This window comes from Cimex lectularius, unplaced genomic scaffold, assembly GCF_000648675.2.
Source record: "Cimex lectularius strain Harlan isolate CLEC.00 unplaced genomic scaffold, Clec_2.1 scaffold10, whole genome shotgun sequence".
In the NCBI taxonomy this organism is placed as follows: domain Eukaryota; kingdom Metazoa; phylum Arthropoda; class Insecta; order Hemiptera; family Cimicidae; genus Cimex; species Cimex lectularius.
Window position 1 is genome coordinate 2,275,543 of NW_019392665.1, and position 26,430 is coordinate 2,301,972.

At 32.7% G+C, this 26,430-nt stretch overlaps 1 protein-coding gene and 1 long non-coding RNA gene across 2 annotated transcripts; one reads left to right on the forward strand and one right to left on the reverse strand.

Moving 5' to 3' along the window:
* Positions 1 to 995: 995 nt before the first annotated feature.
* Positions 996 to 26,011, forward strand: LOC106667445 (longitudinals lacking protein, isoforms H/M/V-like). The gene is made up of 5 exons (XM_014395402.2): positions 996 to 1,098; positions 2,208 to 2,404; positions 2,601 to 3,267; positions 3,358 to 3,459; positions 25,983 to 26,011. Exons 2-5 carry the CDS (start codon positions 2,237 to 2,239, stop codon positions 25,994 to 25,996), a joined length of 951 nt encoding a protein of 316 aa, XP_014250888.2. The 5' UTR covers positions 996 to 1,098; positions 2,208 to 2,236; the 3' UTR covers positions 25,997 to 26,011.
* On the reverse strand, positions 6,856 to 9,732 carry LOC106667452. Its single transcript, XR_002909868.1, has 3 exons — positions 7,745 to 9,732; positions 7,565 to 7,600; positions 6,856 to 7,489 (listed from the first exon to the last, which is right to left on the reverse strand). It is a non-coding gene; the product is annotated as an uncharacterized LOC106667452 (long non-coding RNA).
* Positions 26,012 to 26,430: the final 419 nt, after the last annotated feature.

Below are 26,430 nucleotides of genomic sequence, written 5' to 3' on the forward strand. Positions count from 1 at the left end.
AATATATATTAAATTCTTTTAAACGGTACAGAAACACTGGGAATCGACAATAGATTTTGCGGTTTAAACACACAAATGTACGCAAACAGGACTTTCCAGTGAATATCGTGTATTTATTCGACAAAACAAAACACAAAGGCTTTAATGCTTTTAAAGCAAAAATTAACACTAAAAAAATTAACAAAAAAAAAAAAAAAATTACGGTACACATGCATTCAGCTCGAAATGAACGGAAAAGACGGAATTGGGACCGTAATATAGGGAACGTTGGGACGCGGCCAAGCCGGCACCGCCATCTTACCGGCTGAACCATCAAACCGAACCATACGTGCTGGTTTTACATTTTATATAATTTTGCTGTTTTGGGCCATTTTTAATATATGGATTTATTGAAAAATATATTTTTGAATATGTATGTTTTTTTAGGACATTTTCGAGGGAATTTTTTCCGTGTATTTCTTGGAGTTTAAAAAAAAAATTTAATTTAATTTTTAATTTTATGTGCAATTGTTTTAATTTAGTTTTGTTTATAATGAAATTATTTTTCTGTTTACCACAGAAGGGTTTTTATTATATTTCGGGTATTTAATTTTTGTTGTTTTGTTTTACAAAAAGCTTTTAAACAATAATCACTATTAATTCATCCTTTGTAAACAATTTCTCCTGATCATATGGTTTAATTAAAAATTAAAAGAGATTTTTTAAAAAGGTTAAAACAGTTTAAAAAGTGTAATTTCTATCGTGTAAAAATATCGAAAGATGTTGAATTGACTCTCAAAAATCCATACGAGTGCCGTTTGTTTTGACGAGCGCTGTACCTCGCCGTGCCGGCCGGCTTTTCGCCTTTTACAACGAAATAAAACACGCTGGAGTCCAGGTTTGATTTTTAAACGAAGGAAAAACGCATTTTAAGGCTTTTAAAAGAATAAAACGGACTTTAAAGTGTTTTTTAGACCGGTGAAAAGATTAAAACTGTGCTCGACTTGCCGTGCGCGCATGCGCCCCTGTTGACACGCAAGCCCCGGCGAACGGGTCGTCGTCAGAATCTCTCCCTCTTCACTAGGAGAAACAACCAACTTGGTTCCATTGAATTTTAAGGTAACTATTACAACACAATCTCAGAAAAGCTTTTAAAAAAAGCATTCTCTCTAGGGCAATAATACACCCAAACTAATTTCTATAAATATACACATAGTTTTTACGTTTTATTTTTAATTTTACGTTTTTACTATTAACAATTTTTTACGTTTATATTTTTAAAAAACGGGTTTTCGGTTTTATTGTAAATTGGAATAAAAAAAAGGCTCAAGTTGAGTGTAAGGTCCAACATGGCTGCTTGGGTGCGGTCTAACCTCGCGTCCGTAGCGTTTGTACCTTGCGTGCCGACGCCGTACGCCATGTTGGACGCCAGGCACGCATGTCCGCTACGGCCACGTCATTTTCATCAAGTTCAACGTTTTTCCAATACGCAATTGACAATTTTAATTTTTAACTGGAATTCCCGTTGATAATTTACCGTAAAATAATGGTCCCGTTGTTTTTTTTTCCAATTCCTTAACGTTCGTACGTATTATATTGTATGTTTTATGTATAATTGAAAGATATTAATTGGTCAAGGGGACCACGAAACTAGGGAATTAAATTGTAAGTCTCTTTATTGTGTATTAATAAATTAAATAAAAATAAAGGAAATTCAAAATAGGAAGTCTGTTGATGTAAACTTTAAAGCATAAATAGATATTATTCTGTTGATTTAAGAATAAACAGCTTTTAAAGCCAACTGTTGATTGGCCTTAAAAGTTCAATTTAAGTGTTTTTACTTTTTCGATCATCCATTTAATTTTTAAAAATATAAAAACGACGGTTTTTCATTTATTTATTTTTTTAACGGAGAAGCATGATCTTAAGTGAGTTTTAAAGGTTTTTATAACCTTTAAAAATAAAATTCTGGTCGACACAAATTATTACTAGCCTTAAAATACTAACTGTTAATATCAGTCGATTTTCTTTAATAATTATGTAGTAAACCTAAAAGTAAAATTCAGAGCTTGTATATTTTCACAAGTAACTAGTTTTAAATGTTTATGTTAACGAAACCCGCATAAGTCAGAATTTAAAATAATTAGTATTAGTAAGAATCTTTGTTTTAAGTGTACAGTTTCCCCTCTGAATTTGATTTTAACGAATTTTTCTTCTTTTTGTTTCAGACTGTTATATTTTTAAAAAGATAGTTATTATGAGTGAACATTTTTGCCTGAGGTGGAATAACCACCAGAGTACGCTTGTCTCGGTCTTCGAGCACCTTCTGGAATCGGAAACACTTATAGACTGTACCTTGTGCGCAGAAGGACAACTTCTTAAAGCACACAAAGTTGTCCTGTCGGCCTGCAGCCCATGCTTTGAGGTGAGCCTCTTAAAAGACATTTTTGTTTTATTAAAACACTGGCATGAATTATGACAATGTCCTTTTTATAAATAACTAGTCCATGTCAATGTGGATTGTTTCGTACAAATTGTAAAAATAATTGTCAGCGAAAACTGTTTTTTAATATTTTTTTGCTTGTGTAATTTGACTAATGGGGTGTTTCTTTTTTTTTCAGTCGATGTTGTGTGTGCAGGAGGATAAACACCCTATTATCTTCTTGAAAGATGTAAAATTTATAGAACTCAAAGCAATGTTAGATTATATGTACAGAGGAGAAGTAAATATCCACCAGGACCATTTAGCATCATTCATAAGCACTGCGACAGCACTTCAAATAAAAGGTTTAGCAGATAAAGGTGGAGGGGGAGGGACAGGAGATGAACCTCCTGCCAAGAAAGGGCCCGGGCGAAAAACTGGAATGTCCGACGTCGCACCGGAGAGCCCACTAGTCGGAAATGCACCGCTCAGGGAAGGCTCGATCTCTCCTTCAACGAGAAGAAGGAGGAGGCCGAGAAGACCTTCGACTGACGATGTCTCCGCAGATAACTCTTGTGATATCCCGGCCTTACCGGCCACACCTCTCCCGACCCCCGCCGCTCCCCCGCAAGCGACCCAGGCTGACATACGGACTTCCACACCCGGCGAACCTAGGCTTCTTACCGTCAAGAAACAGGAACCGATGGACACACCAATGATTCAACCCAAGACTGAGTATATGGAAGAAACGAACGAAGATATCGAGGACCTGACACTTGACGATGATGACGACTACAATGATATGTCTGATATGTCTAAACCTGGAACGTCTTACGGAATGGCACAAGGAGGATCTTCTAGTCAACGTAAGTTTCTCATCCACGTAAATTTTCAACTCAATAAAAAGTAATGCTTGTACAAGTTCTCAAAATTAAATATGATTTTTATTTTTCCAGCTGATTTTTCGAATTGGCAAATGATGGGAGGCGATCGAACCGGACAGGATGAGGTTTTTATGGCTGCGACAGAAGCGATAAATAATCAATCAAACCCACAAGGTAGGCATGCGATTTTCTTGCCATTCTTATTAGACAATAAGTAAATCAACCGTGATGTTGCAAAATGGTCTTTTTTCAAGCGTTCAAGTAAATTCTTTTAATTTAATCGTTTAATTTTATTTTTACTTCTTTATTACTTTCTTGTTAGCTTTTCCAATGGCTTATATAAAAATATGTTGTGTCAGTTTGGCTTTTTGTCTTTGGTGGTATGAATTTGAAGAAATGGTCCGTCTGTTCACTCGGAATCCTGTGTCTCAGCTTCGTACCATCATTTGGGCTTGAGTCATACTCACATATAAGTCATTTACACTTTAACACATACTATCTTCTCCCACCACCCTTCTATTTTTATTTATCCAAACTGTATTCACATCCCAAATTTATTTTGCACGCGGTTGAACCTTTGCAACATCACAAATGAAGTAATTAAGCTTGTTGAATTATGAACTTCCACATTCATTATATTTTAAATTTAATTTTAAAAAAAGCCGCAGGTAAATCAAATGTGAAAGTTCAAACCTAGTTTTAAAGATATATATGTTTTTAAAGGTAACGCCAAGCGTGAAAGCGTTTGTGCGCAGCCTATATTTTATGTTATGTATGTATGGTAAAGGTAATAATTTGGATCCCCAAAAATTTAAAGTGAGTATAAAAATTATTATATTTATTCATTTATATTTTTTCAAAAAGCTGATTTTCAGTTCTTTTTCAAGAGTTATTCTCTTTTCTAAGAATTACAATTAATACAAATGGTTAAAATGTCTGAAAGTTAGCTTTTACATGTGGATTTATTTTTTGTATTTGTCATGTCAAATTTGTTTGGTTTGTCTTGATGATGGTTATGATGGTAAAGATAGAAATGCCGGACATTTCTCAGTATTTATTTTTGTATCTGGATGGGTGGGACAAAATAATAAATTAGAGTCAGTGCAAAGTGAAATGGAAAAGAAGAAAAAAAAAAGTAGGAAGGACGTGAGTATAATGGTACAATCATTTTACATGAAAAGAGAAAAAAAGGATCCGACGTAAAGCCCGGTAGGGCATTTCTTTTCGGAATTTTGTACTTTTCAATAAAAAGATTTAGATTGTGTTTTTTATTACCTGAAAAAAGCACGTTTACGTGCTCAATAAGCTGAGAAGCAGTAATGAGGTAAGTGATAATTTAAAATAGTATATAAACTAATTTGTAATTAATTTTTCTCATTTAAAAAAAAATCTTTCCGGTATCAATTTAAATTTTTAAATGACTGGTTGATAAAAAAAAATCAGTTAAGGTAAAACTATTATTAGATTTTTCTTTTCTGGTCTTTGTTTACTAATTAAATAACTTGGACCTGGCTAAAATTTAAATTTTTAAATGGCTGGTTGATAAAAAAAATCTGTTAAGGTTGAAGTATTAGATTTTTCTTGTCTTAGTTTACTAAATTCCTTTTACTGCTAAAAAATTGTTCAGTCTGGAATGAGCAATGTTAATAGAAATGAGTATTATGGTTATATATCGTAGTTGAGAATAGGAAAGTTGAGATACAAAATCTTGGATATTCATGTTTTGTGTGATCCTCAATATTTTGATGGTATACGGTTATTCAACCTTATGCAAATTCATAAGTTTGTGGGAATTTGCTTCATTGGCCAAAAATTTTGTAATAGGCGATTGGTATATGAAACATGTAAAATCAGTTAGTTCCTGTTGTTTAAGAGTTCAGAGTAAGTGACGCGTGCCTGTTATTTAAGAGTTCAGAGTAAGTGACGCTTAAGCTAGTAATAATTGCTTGATAGGAAAGTAATTCTCCCTCCATAAACAAAAAAATCCCCTACAATGTGGGGTATGAAGCAACCTGGCACACCAGAAAACTAGTAATTATGTTTTGGTCTGATTGACTTGCTACAAGTTTGGCATGTCAGAACTGGTTGTTCGACAGTTTCCAAACTGGGGGAATGGCGTCCTAAATAGATCTGGAATTAATGCCCAGATGTTTATACTGCCAAGCCGATTCTGTTTTATCGACCACTGTTAACCAAGTCTAATATGTGACTAAAAATGGTAAAAGCGTAAGGTGCTTTCTACATGGTTCTTTTTGTCGATTTATAGTATGAATCCCTTTGCCAACTCCCCCACAGAATAGCTCAGGTTTTGGTGCAGTTCAGCCCAAAATTGGAGCCAAAGAAGTTTGAGCCAAGTGCTTTGACTTTTTAACAAGAATCTAGTGTGATTCCCCCCAGAGAGCTGTTTTTGGTGCGGTTCAGCCCAAAATTGGAGCTAATGATGTCTGAGCTTGGTGCTTTGACGCTTGTTTGACTTGGCATCCTTCCTTTTGTACCTTAGTTCAAATCGAATTGATTTCATCCTGGAAGGTTGAGTGCATTTTCCTATGGGCCATTTGGTTCCAGTGCTTTTGCACCTACCTACGTATAAAGTATCATACTTGTTACTCAAAACTATTCAATCTACCTGAATTGACCAGATCTACATAACCTTGAAACATAGCTATGGAGTTTTTATAATTGTTTTTCGGCGATTTATATTTTCTAATAAATTTATCTGATTTTTTTGGCATGCTCTGGTAGTCCAACGCCACAATGTGTTGTTCGTCAAAGAGGTCTTCAGGCTTTTTGAGGATAATGAGCATACCATATCTAATTGCAAATTTTGCATCGCAATGAAGGCAAAAATGGTTGTAGTTTTGTGTCCCAATACTGATAGTTTAATATTAAGTTAATTTGAGGAAACTGCACACCATGCCCAATATCGGCTTGTGATGGCTAAAGGGTTATGCAAATTTGACTGGTTTTTAGACATATCGGATGCCAAACCTTGGTTAGAACTATAAATTAACTTTAATTGTTTGGATTAGTGTTGGTTTAAGAAGTAATGGTTTGATTTCCCTCTAGTAATGTAACTGCCATTGTGCTGTTGAGTATGCAGTGCATCCAAAATAATGATTGTCTCAGTTTTGAAAAGTTGTAAAACGTAGCTGGCTAGGATCCAAACCAAAAGCTGCTCTGGGAAATTGGTACTGATGTGGTTTTTCATACAACTGTAGATTGCCATGCAAAGTAACGGATTTATCTGAAAGAACGCTTGAATATCCAAAAAATATGTTTGTCATTAAATGCCATAACACCAATCATCAAATAATTATTTTGATAAATTCACTAATTTCGTGGTCTGCTTGACCAATTAATATATTACAATTAATTGAGGTTTTTAGTTGAGATAAAAAAGTCGATGGCACGAGCGGGATTCGAACCCACGAGATGGGGTTGAGATAGGAGGTCGGTGTCAGAGTGGATCGAAGTGACGATAGCTCAAGTGGTAGAGCAGCGGCGTATCTAGCCGAAGATCGAGGGTTCGAATCCCGCTCGTGCCATTGACCTTTTTATCTCATCTAAAAACCTTAATTAATTGTATTATTTTGATATTTGAACTGGATGCCTATTGAGTGATTGTTTTAAATAGGAGACATTCATCCAAATCCTCTTTTTGTATTGCTTTTGAAGTGCACTGGTTTGAGGAAAAAATTGTATTCAGGGTTCTTAAAACAGAACAAGAATTTTTTTGTATTGTTTGATGGTAAGGCAAGTTTTTTGCAATATGGTTTTAAGATCTGTCCTATTTCTATTGATTTCTTCTGTAGTGGACATCTGAAAAAGGCCATGAAATAATGAAAAATTATATTATTAAAAGTTGCCAAGTTTATTTAAAAAGAAAAAAATAATATAAAGAGATAGCAATTTAGGAGGATCTTCTTAGTTGTTGACAGTCAGTTTTTTTTAATAGATAATTTGACTTTTTAAAAAATCACACTTCATCTTCAGAATCTGTGTACACTTGGTAGTACCGCAGCCTCCTGTTCCTCAAGATTTCCCGAGTGAAAATTTTGATTTTCTTACACGTACGCATTTTTCTCTTGATCCTGTCTTTTCTAGCTGCAAATTTTTAAAACAGGCAGTGACGGTTAAACGTGTAGTATAAAACATTTACCTTTTGGATCAGTTCTTCCCAGTCCGGAGCACCTGTTGTAGTTGTCTATTACATAGATGCAAATAATTATTAAGATAATGGATTACTTTGATTGGAAATTTGAAGAGAAAGAAATTATACCTCTTGGATCACATAGGCTGCTTTCCAGAAAAATGTCTAAAATAAAATAAAATCGTATTTATACACATGTAAAACAACTATGCAGACTTAACAAATCAGTGCTAACAAAAGTGTATGGTGATAGGCTTTTGTTAAAAAGTTTATGGTACAGCTTAATCCTTAAATCATAAATTACATTACCCTCTGATGACGACTGCACTTTTATTTATATTTGGGTTTTTGTCCTTGTATTCACTGGTAAAGCAGGTTTAACTAATTAAAAAAATTATGAATCACCCTTATGGCAGAACCAAGTGGTATCCCTAAACATAAAAAAAAAAAAATACATCAGAGCTTTCATGTGAATAGCCACAATATTATGATTTCATTAACATTTTAATCAAATAAAAATGTTATTACATTGTATTTGTAAAGACAACGAAATTTTTCGTTTGGCTAAAAAAATGAGTGATTTTGGTAGTCAAAAGTGTTTTTTGCATTGTGTAATGGTAGATCTACTGTATAGTCAAAGCTGGCATTAGCCCATGAAATTCACACTGATTGTTTTTGTCAATAGGTCTTAGTTTAAAATTTAAGCCTACGTTATTTTTTTTTTTTTTATAGGTCTTAGTTTAAAATTGAAGGTACATACATAAATATGAGTATAAGTGACTCAAAGCTGTTTTGGTACGGGCAGCCTACCTTGGGATTTATTTTAAATATAATCAGATGGTAAATTAAAAAGCATAAAAAAAAATTACATGGTCCACTAGCTGTGATGATTCTTAAAAGTGGACATTGCGACATTATATGAAACAAAAATTTGACAAGGTGGTGAAAAGTTGCCACATTTAGAGGGGTTCGGTTGTAATAAAGTATTGAATAGAGACCGTAACTCATTTGTGAAAATTAATATCTGGAGACAGTAGCAAAAAGAGTGGAATAGTACAACAAAATATGAAATAAAACATTGTTAACCGGGGAAAAAAAGCTGCCTTACACCAATGAGAGTAGGACAGGTTAGACTCAGTCACGGATATTTTATAAACCATGAGCCCCACAAAAATGCACATGTGATGCCCCAGCAACAATAAAACATGCTCATGGAATGTAGGAAATATGAACAGTAAAGTACTAAATATAATCTGACAAATATTGCTGATATTCTTACAGTACCGTTTCTAACCTATGTGAATTCTTAAACAATCCAGACATGACCGAAATATACTCAATTCAATTTTAACATGAAATATATGATCCTGTGACATGAGAGGTAGGGTATGGGTTTGCGTGTCCATTCTAGGGACCGACGGCCTTACAAACATAATATTGAAGCCCTGGACCTATAAGGGATGTGGTGTACATTGGACGTAAAATCAATGCACAAAATGACCTAAGTGATTGAATGCTTTTCTATATTTCTTTAAAAAAGCTGACTTTTGTCTATAGAATTGTAATCTTATAATCCCCGTCCATTCTGATACATCAGTTCTCCTTTTCAACATTTTGCGTACATTAAGAGGCCTGTCATCTTCATTGTATGGGGTGCATAGAAATAAGAGTGAACGTGCTTGGGACTAAACGCCAACTCAGTATGGTTGCTAGCCTTATTAACGATTTTCAACCAGTAATATAATTATCTCAAAATTTTTCAACTCAGTTTTTTTACCATCGTATTATTAGATACATTTGCTATTAAAAAACATGATAAAAGTGATGTAAATCAGTCTAGAAATATCAAAAATATCAGTTTAAAATATTGCCACATTGTACAAAGGGTAAAGCTTTTTGAAGAAAATACTAGTCAAAAAATTATATTTCCGAAATTTTACCATATCTTAATAAAAAGAGCTTGTATCTTACTAGATAAAATTAACACATGCCATTTATGTTATTTTCTACTTGTTTTACACCACGAAAACTCGTTTTCTGAGTGAAACATATCAGTTAGTGGGGAGATGCATAGTGTCGCACAAATTAAGTGAAAATTCCGTGGTATTCGTTTAAACGTGTATTTCGTTATTTGTTACATTTCTATTGCATTTTAAAAGGAATTATTTAAAAAAAAAAGTATGCTTGTAAAAGCAATTTTCAGGTACTTTCTTTTTCGTAAGTAATTATACAAATCTGCTAGTTAAATTTAACGTAACAACCTTTTTTGATTTAAAAAATAAAAAAATAAATAAAAAGGAACTCATAAATACGTTATAAATTATAATAAAAAAAGCTTTCAAGATTTTTTTTAAAAAAACAGCACATGTTTGTACATATATGTTCAGATTTGAGTCTATACAAATCCAAATACAAAAAAAAATTAAGTCCTAGACCACAAAAACTTTACAACTGAGGCCATTTAGCATGAAAAACTTTAAAGCTCAGATTCTCAAAACTATCAATACAATAGATATGACATTTCTTTTTAACAGGGCAGAACTAGCATTTGTTTTTTGTTTTTTCTAAAAATAATGATTGATAAGCATATTTTTCGTATGGAGTTCATTGTTTAACGTATTGTCCATTGTGGGGCAAAACTTTATAGAGCATTAATTAAAATGTAAGACCAATTGATTTTTACATGAAATTAAAAATTTTGAAGAGAAATTATTTAATTAATCGATTCGATTTTTTTTCTAATTCACTTTTTTATGTTTATTCTTACCAACGGCATTTCTTTCTCCCTTAAAATCATGATTTGTAAGGAGAATTTTTATCAAAAGTTTGGTGTATTGATTAGTGACTGATAGTCGATGATTATACAGAAATCATGAGATGCGGTCTGGTGTGATGTAGGTTTCAGAAAAACATTTTCTTTATCATGCCAACGTTTTGATCTTTATTAAGATCCTCTTCAGTGCCTGCGATTTACAAACGTATTTTTTTTTAATTAAAAAAGTTTAAAATATGTGTAGAGATTAGTAACCGTTAATCGATAGTTATTCAGATATCGTGAGATCACCCGACCGCATCTCACGATATCTGAATAAATATTTAAAATACTTTGATTGAATATAAAAAATATTATATTCACTTTTTTCCACATCCTACATGTTTTTGTTAAATTTAAACAATGTTTGTAAATCCCAGGCCCTGAAGATGATTTCAATAAAGATCGAAACGTTGGCACGACAAAGAAAATGTTTTTCTGAAACCTACATCACACCAGACTGCATCTCACGAATTCTGAATAATCAAAAGATTGGGTTGCAAAAGCAACAAATATTGTCAAAATAAATATTGAGGTAATCATGCTAAAGGCAAAATAGTTTATTATGTATGTACATATGCACTTTTTTTTTTTTTTAATTTGCCTACATCATGTTTCTACTAGTGATTGAAATTTGAAGTTTCTTTTTTCCTCAAAATTATGCCTTCATTTTTTTTTTTACATGTAGCATAAATAATACCTGAAAAAAAGTTCCTCTAGTTACTAATGAGTGAAGCATTTTAATAAAATTATATAAATGGTAAAAAAAAACTAAAATTTAGACAGACATAACGGGGCCATATTTTTATATAGTGTAGGCTGATTCTGTATAATTTGTGTTGAAGAGAATGAGTATGAAAAAACAAATGATTGGTATAATAGGCCCATTTGATTGTCATACAACGCCCCAAAACACACTAAGGAAGTAATTAAATATTTGTTGAAAAACAGTGGGTCTTCTTAGACTAAGAAATGTTGTCATTTTTAAGAGAAATATTTCTTTTTATATGAAAGTATGGAATTTTTCCTTTTCGTGGATTTGAGGGGAGTTGAAAAATTCCAAGGGTGCAACAGGAATCAAATGCCCTAAAATAATAAATATTTTTTTATTTATTACAACTAAAACAGAAAATGTAGCTTTGCCATTGATCGACAAAAGGGGAATATTAAATAAACATCCAACATCAATCAAAACCAAATAGCAGCAATGACAGAAACTATTGCGTTTTGTAGATTTACATAAATTTAATTGTTAACCTTTTAATTTTTTTAAATTTTATTTATGTATATTTTTTTATGAGCATCACATATTTCCCTTGTAATGCTTCAAAGCAATGTGCGTCTTTAGGCTCGACTTGCGCTTTGTCCTGTAGAAACAGTAAGGACAGCTGAAGCACGGCTCCTTGCCGCACTCGTAAGTCGTGTGCCTGTTAAGCGAGGAGATGTGTTTGAACGTTTTCTTACAACTTCCGCATGTATGGCAAATTCCTGAAAGGAAAAATATTTCTGAATGAATTCTGCGAACATAGACATTATTTAAGGGGCGAAGAAAATTTCAATAGAAACAAGAATTATGTTGAGCCATATAGGATATAAATTCTGAATTTCATGTTCCGTGTACATTGAAGAATTTGAGAAAATGGCGGTTTATAGCAAAAACAAATTATCAATTACTCACCCTTATACATCTTTCAATGGTAAGCGATTTTTGAAAAAAAAAAAAAAAAATAAATAAAAGTGAATCAAGAGGGCTTGTTTTCTTATTTTATTTTTGTTTGAGTTTTGCTTGCCTCCTCATTTTAGGTTAATTTTGCTAAGAAAACAATCTTCCAACATGGATGCACTTGTGTCCACAAATGCCTGGAAAATACAGAACAAAAGGGTGAATAATTTATAAATTAATGTTTTGCAAAACAACCAGGTAGTTTACAGAACAGGGTTCCCAAAAAATATATCTGGCTTTATTTTGATATAAACGGATACAAAAAACACTTCAACAGGTTACTAAGTACAATTAAATTTTAAAAAGAAAAACCTAATATCTCCTACGTCCTTAGTTTTTCATTCATATGGCGAAGTGCGATATGTGACTTGAGCGTTGACTTCTGCTTAGCTCTGTAAGGACACTGCTGGCACGCAAAGCGCGGTTCCTGTCCGCACTCGTAGACGAGGTGTCTCCTAAGTGAGCTCGCCAGCTTAAACTTCCGGCCACAATTGCCACAAAGGTTATAAAACGCTAGAAATGAATAAATGATTTGTTAGTCGATTAATTCAATCCCAGATAGGGACAATAGGATTAATCGGTCTGAAAACGCAGACCGAGTGTTATTTCAAGTTTGAGCTATTTGGCACTTTATTTTTAAGTTAGAAACGCGCTCTTTTGCTTAGCTCTGTACGGACAGGCTGGACATTCGAAGCTCGGCTCCTTTCCACACTCATACCGCAAATGACACTTCTGAGAACTCGTGTATTTAAATTTTCTACTGCAATTAGCACAGAAATATGGAGCTGAAACATTAGAATATATATATTTTTTAGTGAATCGGCGCAAAATATAAACCAAACCACAGTGAAATCATAATATTTATACAGGTATATCTGGTTTTTCCTAACACATATAAAAAATAATTATTAGATTAAAGTTTTAAACTTTACCAACTTTGATTCAATGGAGTGAGACTTCAACTCGCTCTTTTATTTATTTTTGTACTGACAGGTTGGACATGCCCATGGGCCTGAAATGGTTAATTTTTTGTGGATTAACTTAAACTAAAATAAAACATACATTATTTATTAATTTATTATAACTACCATGGCATAGTATGTAATCAAAAACATTCATAATGCAGGTTTCTTGATAGATAAATAATATAAAAAAATCATATATCACAGGGTTCTGAGTACATAAATTTTAAGGACCTTACTCATAACAAAACGCTATCATTTCTAGAAAAGTTACAACTAGGTCAAATCTATGAAATCAATTAAGATTGATAAGCCCTGTAAATGTGCCATCGCTACTTATTGACCTGCGAAAATACCACAATTGCAGTCTGCCTTCCTTTTAAATTTGTTCCATTTTTAATTATTATTATTTGTAATCCAACTCACATCTTGTTGATTGAGCTGTGTAATTTGCGTAAAAGGAAAAAAATTTAAATGGACTAATTGTCTGTCAATTAATTATTACTTTCCTGTACCTTTACAATTTTATTAATATACTTCTTGTAATTATTTGATTTAAAAACACGACAGAAGTATGTTTTACCTCGATATATTATACATTCCTAATGTTTTTTCCTGCAGTTTAATCATCAGTGCGATTATCGATCACAAAACAATATAAAAGAATCATTATGAACAGGGAAGATCAAACCGTGCACAAAGGTTGGACAATTTACAGCCTCGATATTTTCATTGTATCGAAAAATTCGGCATCTTGGTCGCATTATGCTTTGAGAACATGTGCGTCTTGAGGCTCCCCTTGTAGGTGGCCTTGTACGCGCAAAATTGGCATTTGAACATCGGCTCTTTCCCACACTCGTATTTCTGGTGGCGGGTCATGTTGGATTTGTACTTGAACTTGCGCGGGCAGGTCGGACAAGGGTACTCAATCAGCCTTATACCTGGAAAGAAAAACAATTAATACCTCAACCAGATAAAGGTAAGAAACTGAAGAGCGCTCAACTGGAAAATAACTAATTAAAAAAAAAAGAAGTATAATTCTGAAACCTGCCCTAAACATTTTTGAGATTCTTTCTAAACAGTGCAGTCTGAAACACATTTTGACATCTCACATTGACAATTCTGAATGGAAAGCTGCCTCGTCAAACCCTTTTCATAATTTTTGGTCCACTTATAAATATATGAGAGAATATAATTGTGAAAAATTCTAAATAAAAAAGTGTAATAAAACCAAATGAAAGTTAATGAAAAAAATGATTAAGGGCAATAATTAATAAAACACATTTTTTTTGTCAAAAACTGTATTTTTTAAAATGAATAAAACAAAATTTGAGAAAAAATCTTTCCGGACTCGTCAAGTTAACAATCCTCCAACCTGAAATAATGATTAAAATAAGAAATTACTCTTTTACATATGATATATTGTCTACCTTGATTTTTTTATTTTTACATTTTAGTATTAGGATATTGGGGTTTATGTATGCTTAGATGCCACATGACGAGTGAGATTCGATTTCTGCTTAGCCTTGTAGGTGCAAAGGTGACAGGAGAACGCAGGCTCTTTCCCGCACTCGTACTTCACGTGGCGGTTCATGTTGTACTTTGCTGTAAAACTCTTACCACAGAAAACACAACTGTGTGGCTTCTTTGCATCTGAAAGCGTTGTCAAAGTATTAAACTTTCAATATTTATCCGACGATCGTTAACCATAGTGCGTATCCACTTTAAAAAAAAAATTCTGCACATTAGCATAACTGTAAATCGAGTGTTGTTTCATGAGTAGGAAATGATTTAAAAGCGAGATTAGATGATGTGAGAAAAATAGATTTTTTTGTATTGTAACAAGTTTTTCTACAATATTCTTTTCAACATAAAAATATCTTAAGTATCCTAGAACGCACTAAATTAAAAAATTTCCCACATTAAATATTCTAGAATGTTTTGATCTGCACCTGACTTGAACAATATGATTATTTGGGATCGAAATTGAATAATCGGTGATTGGGCAATTAAAGGCATACAATACATACAAATTGTTCTTTAAATATGTAAAATCAGAGTTATTTATTTTATAAATATAAACAAATATAAGTTAAGTCCAAGAATTGTTCTATCAAGCTTTTCATGCATTATTTATTATCAATTATTTAAATAAACACTGATGTATAAACAAAATATAAAGTATAATGCGCTATGTACAAATTAAAATTGCCTTCCGAGAATAATGCTTAAGTGTCGGCAGGCTAAATGCTGTTTGAGGTGTATTTTCTGCTTGGCTTTGTACGGGCAGTAGTCGCAGGAAAACATCGGTTCCTTCCCGCACTCATACTTAACATGGCGCCAAAGGTTGCCCTTCTTTGTGAACCTTTTCGTGCATCTCATGCACATAAAAGGCCTACTTTTTTCTGCGAACAGATGAAAATTTAAATTAGAATCAGGCTAATCCTAACTAGACCTATTGTGAGATGGCCAAGAAGGGTTAAAGAAATGCTGATATAAGGGGGCACATGAAGAAAAATTAAAGTATAGGTCTCATGCTCTTTTATGTTTTTATGAGGGAAATAAGGAAACAAACAATATAACAGACAACTATATTATTGAATTTATAAAAATCATCTTGAGCATCCTGGAATAATTGTCAATCAATCAAGTCAGTCCAGCTAAATGATTAACAATTATTCTACAAATTAATCATACATGACAAATTTCCGTACAATGAGTTTTTCACTGACATTCGTGTACAGTTGCATTTAAACATATCATGTATTGCTAAATTCGTTTAAACAAAACACGGAATGTTTAGAAAGTATATGGCGCCTCATATTGTCTTTACGCCTTGCTTTTTGGGGGCAGTAAATGCAACTATAAGTAGGCTCCTTCCCGCACTCATACTTTAAATGCCTCTGCAAACTGTCTTTGCTGACATAACGTTTTCCACAATCCTCGCAGCCAAACCGCTTTTGCTTATCTGCAAATTACAAACTAGATTAGACTTTTTATTGTTAATTTTTTATTTTAAAACAAATAATGTTATTTTCACTTATCTTTAACTGGTGCATGTTGGCAAAACGTGCCAAACTCCGGACTTAAACCACTGCAACCCAGCCCTCTGATGCTAAAAAATCAATTAAAAAAAATGATTAAAAGCTGTCTATGGGGCAGAGAAGCTCTCATGATTCTCATCCAATTATAGGCCAAATTGACACATCGACATATACTTTTGGGCCAAAGGCATAATAAATAGCTTCTTTTATGACACAGAAACTACCATAAAACCATATGACAGAAAAAATTAAAAATTCTCTTCACTGTGATGTACGAATTTGTTATATTTCTATTACAAAAAGGGAAGTGGTGGCAATTTCCTAGCAACAACAACTGAAATAATTTAATATTCAAACTATCTGGTAGTTTCAGCTACAGCAAGCCTGCTCCACCAGCAGAAATAAATTCATAATCAAGCGCTCTAATATTTTTTATATGGACACTTAATTTAGGGCTAAAGCCGGCATAAACAAAAGATTGCTTAATGTGTCCTACCTAGTTGAAGAGTATCCTTGGCTCCGTATAGAGAGCGTGTAAGACTGCTGCCCAATCATAAGAATGATGTTTTTTAGACAGGTTTACTAAAGTTTTATGTCTAGTATGTGTCGAGTGAATTATTTATTAGCGTGAATGCACAGTGTGACAAGGCTGATGGCAGAAAATTGAGTATGGAAATAAGTACACCACCCTAAGTGGGTGAATAGTATAATTAAAAATGGGTAAGAGTATGAATAAATTTGGGTACTGCAGTTGGGAGTTAAAATGACTGTTGGAGACCAACCTCAGCAGCTGTACGGTCAAAACCGAGGTCTGACCCCAGGCTGCCAACACCCAGGGTGGATGATTCTTGAATACAAGTTTTATAACCTTTGGCATAAAAGGTATGGAAATGTTGCATTTAAATTTAAAAAATAAAACTACACAAGTTTTGGCTTAAAAAATTCAATTATAATAATTATCCATAACTGAAAACAGGAAATGGAAAAAAGAAGGCAACAGAAGAAATTTTAGTTATTATTTCAGGATAACTTATGATTTTTCCTTCTTGAAGGTGGGATAATAGGTCATCTCAAAAAAACCAGTTTTAGTTTTTATCCGTAACATTTCAGATTTATTTTAATCCTTCCTCAGGTGAGCTAACGCAATGGTTAAAACAGTGGTTGTCAGTCATTAATATTTTATAACAGTTTATTTTAAAAAAGAACAAGTGTGGTACATATTTAAGTCTTTCAGACTCCGAACAAACGTTTTAATATTTTGAACCTGACTAGACTGGCGACCACTGTCTTAACCATTGCGTTAACTCACCTGAAGAAGGATAAAATAAATCCGAAACATTGTGGATAAAAACTTGTGGTTTTTTTGAGATGACCTATTATCCCACCTTCAAGAAGGAAAAATCATAAGTTAAACTGTTGAGGTCGAAATATAAGAAAACATCATTTCAGGATAATATAGACAAATAGTGGCTGAATGACATTATGAATAGTTAAGTTTTAACTTGAAAAAAAAAAAAAAATTATGAATAACAAAATAAGGGGCCAATTACCAAGACAGAATGGAGTCCTTGAAGTCAAAAAGTGTTGGGTTGATATAATTTTAATAAATAGATACTAATCTTAAATGTTTTTATCATTGGTTCCTTCACACACCCATTTTCAATCATTCTGCTTTTCACTGTACACTTTTTGGCGCATCTGGTCAAAAAAGTCTTAGTGAATTCTCGTGTGATGGAATAAATGAAAGCCCTTGTCGAATCAGGAATGTTTTAAAAAAGGAGCTGTTGATCGTGTGTTTGATTCTCTCCGTCGCTGCTGGAATTTCTGGTCCCATCTCCCACAAAAAAAAAAAGTATTAGAGTATTCAAACATCAACTAACTAAACAAAAAATATAATCAAAATCAAATTTGAAAATTGACCTTCGATCATTTTGATATGTCAGATGTCATTTTATATTCTTTTATATCAAAAATGCGATGTCACACTGCAGGATTTTTACCGACAAACACTTGTTACATTTGTAACCGCTGCACAATCTACTTGAGTAAGTATAAACATATTTAAACAAACAAAAAAATAATAATAATACAACAGATCATTCAATTTTGTAATTTTATTTGTCTTCGTGTTCAGCATATTGCAATGACAATAGTGCATTAAGTCATACATAATAATGTGCCAATATTATAATACAGAAAAGTACTAAAATAATACAATAATTTTATAATAATAACAAATTATAAGTTAGGTTAGTACATACATTACTACATTTCTTGGAAAACATTCAAATCCGTTAGTTTGATTAAAGGGCAAGGTTTTTTGAGGATATTACAGAGGACATATTAAAATTTTATTTAATTTTTATGTTTGTTCTGGTGCATTAGAAACGTGTGACGTATAACATTGCCCTTAACTTTAGCCTTGTAAGGGCAATAACGACAAAAGAATTGCGGCTGCTTACCACATTGATATTTCAAGTGAGACAACAGACTACGTTTGTATGAGAACCTGGTCCCGCAAACGTCACAGCTGAATTTCTTGAACCCTGAAATAAAAAAAATATATTATTTCATGTTGAGAGATACTTTTATAGTAGTGATAATAATTATACGACAAATTTTTCTCATTCTGTGAGAATTACTTTTAATTGAATTTATAAGGACGGGACATAGGATGCTTGTACTGTAAAGAAGAAATATAAAATTGTAACAGGAGAAACACAGTGTATCGTGAATTTACAAATTGTGACTTAAGAATTAAAGAAATGGTGAAGTAAAAGGCATGGATTAAAGCTTATTACACTCTTTTGTTTTTGTGAAGGAAATAAGAATTTAAAAACAAAGAACATAATACAGAACTATATTATCAAATTTACACAAATCACTTTCAGCACTCTTCCGGACCGACTTTACAGTTAACAATTATTCTATACATAATTTAAAAATAAAAAATCTATACATAATGGAAAAAAGATGGTTTATTAATCACCTAACACCAGAGGATTTCTCAAAAAGAATATCATTGCAATACTGACTCACTACAGCCTGCCATAGTTTCTGAGTCTCCGTGTAGCTTCAGGGTTTTCTCTTCTCTCGTTCCTACCCCCTAGCTTCTCTTCGAACAAAATTCTTTTGAAAAGCGTCCTAGATTTTCCACCTCTTTTACTTGGTCCAAATAATAACTTACTCTTGCTTTACATTTAAAGATTACAGTAGTAATTAGATTACAGTTATAATTATAACGGTCCGGCGAGGCTTACAACAATATTTTTGTACAATTTACACTGAAGTATTTCAAAGATCGCTAAAACCTCTCGAACAGAGCATGTTGGAATGCTTAAAAATCATATGGCGTTTCAAATTGTCCCTGCGCCTTGCTCTGTACGGGCAGTATTGGCATACGATGTTAGGCTCTTTACCGCATTTGTACCTCAGGTGTCTTGTTAAGGCGGTTTTGTGGCTGAACTCCGTCTTGCAGGTTTCGCACACCGGTTTACTCCAATGATCTGCACAAAATACAATTACCATTAAGAAAATAATATCTAATTATAAAAATTGTATTATTATTTTTCAGTAAATTAGTAATATTTATCATTATTATTAAAGAAAAAAATCCTATTTTAAATTTAAGATAAAACGCTTAAAGAATTTCAAGGCACTTCTAAAATAAATGAAATAAAATAATAATCTCATTTATTTTTGTTGTTTTTCAAAACATTAAACGATGTCAAAACATGGGACAATTGTTTCAGGGAGACTCATGAAGTACCGATATAAAATATTAGGAACTGTTAATATTAAAAAGCACTTTTAATTACCAATTAATGGATATTTTAATTATTGATCATGCAAGATTGCCTCAAGGATCTCTCTTACATCTAACACGAACCAATGTGCAAAAATAAGAAATAAAAAATCATTTTAATACAAATACATTGTATCACAGATTTTAAACTATCACGGTTATTAACATTTTTATTTAATTAACATATGGATAATTAAAGAAAAACTGCAATGGTAATTTTTCAAGCGTAGAAATGCTTGCAAAACAAGTGCCGCCTGAGGGAATCCTTGTACTTCGCTTTGTAGGGGCAAAGAGGACACTTGAACGTTGGCTCCTTTCCACACTCGTACCTCTGGTGTCTCAGCAAGTGGTGCTTGTGGCAGTACCTGTTACCGCAAGACAAGCAGGCGAAACTCTTTCCTGAAATGAACATACGAAAAGTTAGCTTAAAAATAGTCATAGGTAATTTTTGTATAAATGGCTTGGTATGGTCCACATTTAAACAGAGAATTCATCCGATTGAATAATTGAAATAAATAATCACTTTCATATTTTATACTCTTTATTTTAAAAGAAAGTTTTATTAGAGATAAACTCTTTGGATGGGTGAAAACGTCTTTCTCTCCCTATTATTTTTTCAATTGGCTTTCTACCTGGAAATACAGAATAATTTTTCTTTAAAACCATTTCAGATTGAGAACATAAAGACGAGTGGATCTATTCGTGATTTTTTTTTTTTTTTTTTTTTTATTCACACTGTGCAACATGTTTCAAGACCATGTGACTTTTTAAGTTTGAGTACTGCTTCGCCTTGTACGGGCAGAGCTTGCAGTGGAACATGGGCTCTTTGCCACACTCGTACCGCCGGTGTCGGGTCAAGTGACCCTTCCGAACGTATCTCTTACCGCAGGAGGTGCAAGGGTAGCGCCTTTCTGAAATTAAATAAAGTAATTTATTATTTTAAAAATAATTGATATTGTTATAAAAGAAATTTCAAGAATATTTCATGAAATGTCAAATAAAAAATAATTCATTTCATATACTTTTTTAATTGAATTCAAATAAAAGTTCAAGGACTTGGCTGGAATTTGACCCCAGAACCGCTTGCTCACACAAATACATCAATGACAATTTTTGAACGAAATTTTACCATTCCTTATTTTTCTATTAATACTATAAAAATTAACATATAAAATATAATATTAAATCACATAACCATCCAAAAACATCCGCAGATAGAGCAGAATGTTGAAAATCCTTGGTGAAGAATGTTGTCAGTTGACAACTCGATTGATACGACTCACAATATTTATTTATATGTTTAGTATATTTATTATTTACAATTATACAAATTTTAAACGACAGCTACAGGTATGATTGCATCCTGGCATCGAGTCCCTCGTTAATCACAGCCTGATTGGGAAATATAAAAGGATCAAGGTTGCTACTATTGATCACCAACTCAGAATGCCTGCAAATTACGTGTCGCTTCATGTTGGTAGCGCGTTTCGACTTGTGTGGACAAAACGCACAGTTGAACGCAGGCTCCTTACCACACTCGTACTTTTGGTGTTGTTTTAAATGGGCCTTACGGACATACCTCTTACCACACATGTCGCAAGTGAATCGTCTTTCTGAAATTAATTAAAGTAATTTATTATTATTCAAATAATATTTTAAAAAATCCATAGTTTAAATGTTTAGTCGTTTTGTGTTAATTTTCTGTTCAGACTTTTTAAAAAATATACTTTTTGTATGTAATATATGATAAAGAGAAATCCACAGATAGAGCAGAATGTTGTAAATCCTCTGTGAAAATTGTGTTTCCCGGCGGAAAGCTAGGTTCGATAGGATCTTAGCGTATGTATTTATTGCAAATGGAAAACATATAAAATATATATTTATTATTATTTACAATAATACAGCTTTTAGTCTATTCATCTAGTGAATCGATTGTATCCCGGAGCTTCGAGCTCCTCAGTAACCACAGCCTGTTTGGGAAGTACGAAAGTCTCAGAATTGCCCGTCTTCATCAGAGCCGGGTGGAAGGCCGCCACAAACTCGGGGTGCCTGCAAATCATGTGACGTTTCATGTTGGTCGCACGTTTCGACTTGTGGGGACAAAATGCACAGTTGAACGCAGGCTCTTTCCCACACTCGTACTTCAGGTGTTGGTTTAAATGGCCCTTACGGGCATACCCTTTACCGCAAATGACGCATATGAAACGTCTTTCTGAAATGAAATAAATTAATTTATTATTATTATTATTCGAATAATCGTAACGTAATTTCATCAATTTTGACTAAAATATTATAATTTTCCCTATTTCTTGCCAATTTTCTCTTCAGACCTTTTAAAAAGTTAACATGTAGGATTTGAGGTTGTTGGTTTTGTAAAGAATAACACAGGGCTAATTTTAAAACGCCTTTACTTCTTTACGCACAAATGCATAGCTTTCCAATATCAAACTCCAAGACTGAAGATGATGGGTCGAAAATAAATTGCCTTTTCCACAATAGGACATTCATCAGACACATTTTGGTCTAATGGTTTGGCGAATAATCTGTCAAGAATTTATCAATCAATTTATTTCTTATCCGTTATCTTATTATGAAGTACAACAAAATCAGGATGGACACCATCAAAAAATTGATTCTTTCTCTGCAATATACATAATTAAAAAATAAAAATAAAAGCAATTACTTATTGGCTAATTCCTTTTGCCTGACTCTTAATATTTGTTCATTCAACTTTTATTCACTTTGGTATACCGTATATTTCATGAAATTGGCACAAGTAAATGATGGTAAATGGTGATGAGCACCATTGCTACAACCACTGTTTTTTCCGCTTTTGTTGGCTGAAATGTTTTGTACGTTAACTGTAATTCTTAACTAGAGCAATCTTTAGTTTTACGCTCTGATTCACCACAGTTGAAAAGTCCTTTTATTCTTTCAATCGCTATCGATTGTTAAATATTTTGGCATTTATCTTCTAAATCTGACGTCTTGATTCATTGGTTTGTAAGCGTTTCTACATCTTTCTGGGACACATCCATGATGTAATTGATGATAACTTGGATTCGATATTTTCACGCCTTCCTACTCTCTTGATGACACACATTTATTGATATTTCTTTATCTTTTTCTTCTAGTAATTAGTGAATGACGTCTTCACATCAAATTATATCAATAATTATTTTTACTTCCTCCAAGTTTGATGCTTTTTATAGAATAAATATATTTTCCTACGCCTTTTATTATTATTACTTTTTTTTCTTTACAAAAATTAATATTTGTAATTTGGGCCAAGTCAAATATCCCTCTCTTAATTGAATAGTCAGATTTCTCATCAATTGGTCTTCGGCATCTTGAAAGGTATTGTAATTTTGAGGAAAAGGAGTTGAAGATGATCTGTGATGCAAGGTTTTCTTCCATGTCCGTTCTTCACCGTTTTTAACTTCAATACATTTTCTGACCACTGAAATTGCGTTTTTATCTGTTTTGTTTTGTTACGTGTTCTTCCATTGTTCCTGTAAATCCTCTTCACGGGAATCATCTTCCAATTCTTCTTCGTCTTCTGAGTCGTTCTCGTTTTCTTCTTTGTCGTCTAGTTTTGATAAAATCATACATATTCTTTGTCCTGCGGTAGTTCGAATTTAGGACATGGCAGATGGCAATAAGGTCAGACAGATCTGATTTTTTTTCGGTTAACTGAGTCCACCCTTATTTCCAAAAATAAATAAATATAAAGTTTTGACGATCTTGAATGGACATCTGGAGTTATTTTAAGTATGGCCATTTTGTGAAAAACAATGCAACTAAAACAATGAAATAATAATTAAATTAAAATAATAAAATTATTTGAATATGAAAAACTAATATAAAATCAATTGATAAAATATTACCAGTTGCCCTTGTACAGTAAATAAAAAGTAAACTAAAATTTTTAAAAAATTAAAAAACACCTTTACAAACTAAAAAAATAACAAAAATTACACTACTTTTCTAAATAACTTTACTAAATAAATTTTATAAAATAATAAATTGTTACACACACAAAAAAGTCTTGCCTGTATAACTTTCTAGGAAAGAAGTCATTTTCTTGCTTTCATTTAAGTCTTGCCTCCAATTCCTCCAACCCTTCTACTTGAAATTTTAAAATGTTGAAACTTGAAAGGCTGCTCGTTTCCTCGAAATCTTCTTTTTAATCCTGGGAGACATCTTTATCTTCGAGGTTCTGCCGGAGTGAAATAAAAGCCCTTTTCAATTAATTAAGGTTTTGATTGAGATTAAAAATTCAGTGTCATAAGTGGGATTCGAACCCACGACCTTCAGCTAATAGCTGCTCTACCACTTGAGCTATCGTGACTTCCTAATAAATTAATTATTAAGGATATATAGTTAACATTAAACCGGACGAGCCATCCCACTTCTAACACCAAAAATGTACGATTTAAGGTCGTTAGTTTGTAAAGAATAACCCAGAGTTTGAAAAACGTCTTTACTTGTTAAAGCAATGTCAAACTCTGAGAGCGACTGACTTTCTTTTTAGTCTTCGACTACAATTACTTATTAGCTAATTCCTTTTGCTTGACTCCTACATAACATTTTATGTATAATAAAATACAATAGATTATTTTATCTCGACTGTGGATAGTGTTCTGTCAGAAGTCATTTGTAGAGAGCTCAGTCTGATAGGATCTTACAATATGTATTTATGGTGAACAGAAGACATACATAAATATGTATTTATTATTATTTACAATAATTCAACTTTTATTCTTACTTTTTTTTAATAGTAAATATATGTGTAGAGATTAGTGACCGTTAATCGATAGTTATTCAGATATCGTGAGATGCGGTCGGGTGTGATGTAGGCACTCTCAACACGACATGCAAGGATGGCACAATTACACAGAAGACAAACACTTTGAGCCCTGAAGATGATCTCAATAAAAGATCGAAACGTTGGCACGAAGAAAATGTTTTTCTGAAACCTACATCACACCAGACTGCATCTCATGATTTCTGAATAACTAGTAAATATATGCTTTATTTAATCAGTCTTCAATTCCTCTTAAGAAGTCTATGACTTCATGAATCCACATATTGACATAGCCCAAAATTATATTTATATGTTAGTTATAATTTCAATAGACTGTCAAAAGAATTCATTTGGAATAGCAGGGCTAATGTGTTTAATTTAGACCGTGTTTCAGAAGGATGTGGGTTTTCAGGTTGCTGTTTTGCTTTGTTTTGTGCGAACAGTAAGGGCAGCTGAATGACGGCTCTTTCCCGCATTCGTACTTGATGTGTCTCCCAAGAGATTCCTTGTTGACGTAAGTTTTCCCGCAGAAGCAGCTGAACGGCCTTTGGTTATCTGGAAAAGAAACATCGTCATTTAAATAGTCGACTATTTTTGGGCCAATTGTGCTTAAGAAAATCGTTACATTTGTTGTCTGGTGCACTTGTCACAACACACTTTCTTTTTGGACGGATTTTCATTGATTGTTGATCTGCAAGTGGAACGTTTTCATAAACCCCCAGAAAGATCTACCCTTTTTCATCTTGTTTTATAGGTGAAAATGAAATTGTTCACAAAATTTTATTATCGGTTACAAAAAATTAAATAAATCTTTAAATTTTTGTTTAAATTCTGTACAGCAATCTAATACATTTCACTGAACATATTTGCTACTTTATATGCTGAATTTGTCTAAATCATGATTTTCTTTTTATATTAAAGCTTCAGTTTGATTTCTTCTTGTAACCGATTCTCAGTTGTTTTAAAGGAACGACTAACTGGTCCACCCTACATCCGATGACGTTTTGAGCAAACTGCATCCACTGACCTTCCTTTTATTAATCGATAAATATTCTAAATTAATTTGAACAATCACACTTTTTAGTCTAATCTCCTATCACATGTACCAAATAAAAAAATGTGCCTCATGATTTTTTCTGGCTGATTTGAAGGCATTTTCGTCGTACTTGATAAAGTAAGGAAAAACTGAAAGTCAATAAGTCTGCCCTATAGAAATTAAACTAAACATTAAAATACAAAATAATACCTAATTGAAATCCAAAAAGATTTATTTTAAAGTTAAAATTATAATGTAAATTTTGGGGCAAAATTTCATAAGGTATAAATTATAATTTTACAACAAAATGATTTACAGTAACAAATAATTTAATGTAAAAAAAAATTTTTTTTTACAGTGTTTTTCAATTAGAAAAAAGCCCAATTGGACGTACTTTGGATTCAAATTCAGAGCCACTGAGATTCAAACCTGGGAAGAGTTGCAATGTCAACATTTTAATCGTTGCGACCACCTCGCCTCGCTCATGACATGTCTCATCTTGTGAATGAAAATAAAAAATATAAAAATGTACTGTATGTTGTGACATTTTCTGGTTTAAGTGCTTTTCCCCCATGATCCTCGCTCCAAAAATCGCTCTTTCTCACAAAAACAGAAGCAGGGTTAAAAAAAAAAAAAAAATGCAGGACAATTTTTTTACAAAATAAATGTTATCTTCAAGATATTTAATTTTACTTCTTAATTTTTGGTCCGAATATTCACTGTCGTTATTCAGCTGTGTTTGAATACAATGTGGCTTTTCAGATTTGCTTTATGCTTCGCCTTGTACGGGCAGTAGGAACATACGA

Coding starts and splice junctions, on each gene's coding strand:
- LOC106667445 (XM_014395402.2), top strand. CDS start 2,237: ATGAGTGAACATTTTTGCCTGAGGTGGAATAACCACCAGAGTACGCTT. Junction 2,405..2,600: donor CCTGCAGCCCATGCTTTGAG/GTGAGCCTCTTA, acceptor TTTTTTTTTCAG/TCGATGTTGTGTGTGCAGGA. Junction 3,268..3,357: donor AGGAGGATCTTCTAGTCAAC/GTAAGTTTCTCA, acceptor TTATTTTTCCAG/CTGATTTTTCGAATTGGCAA.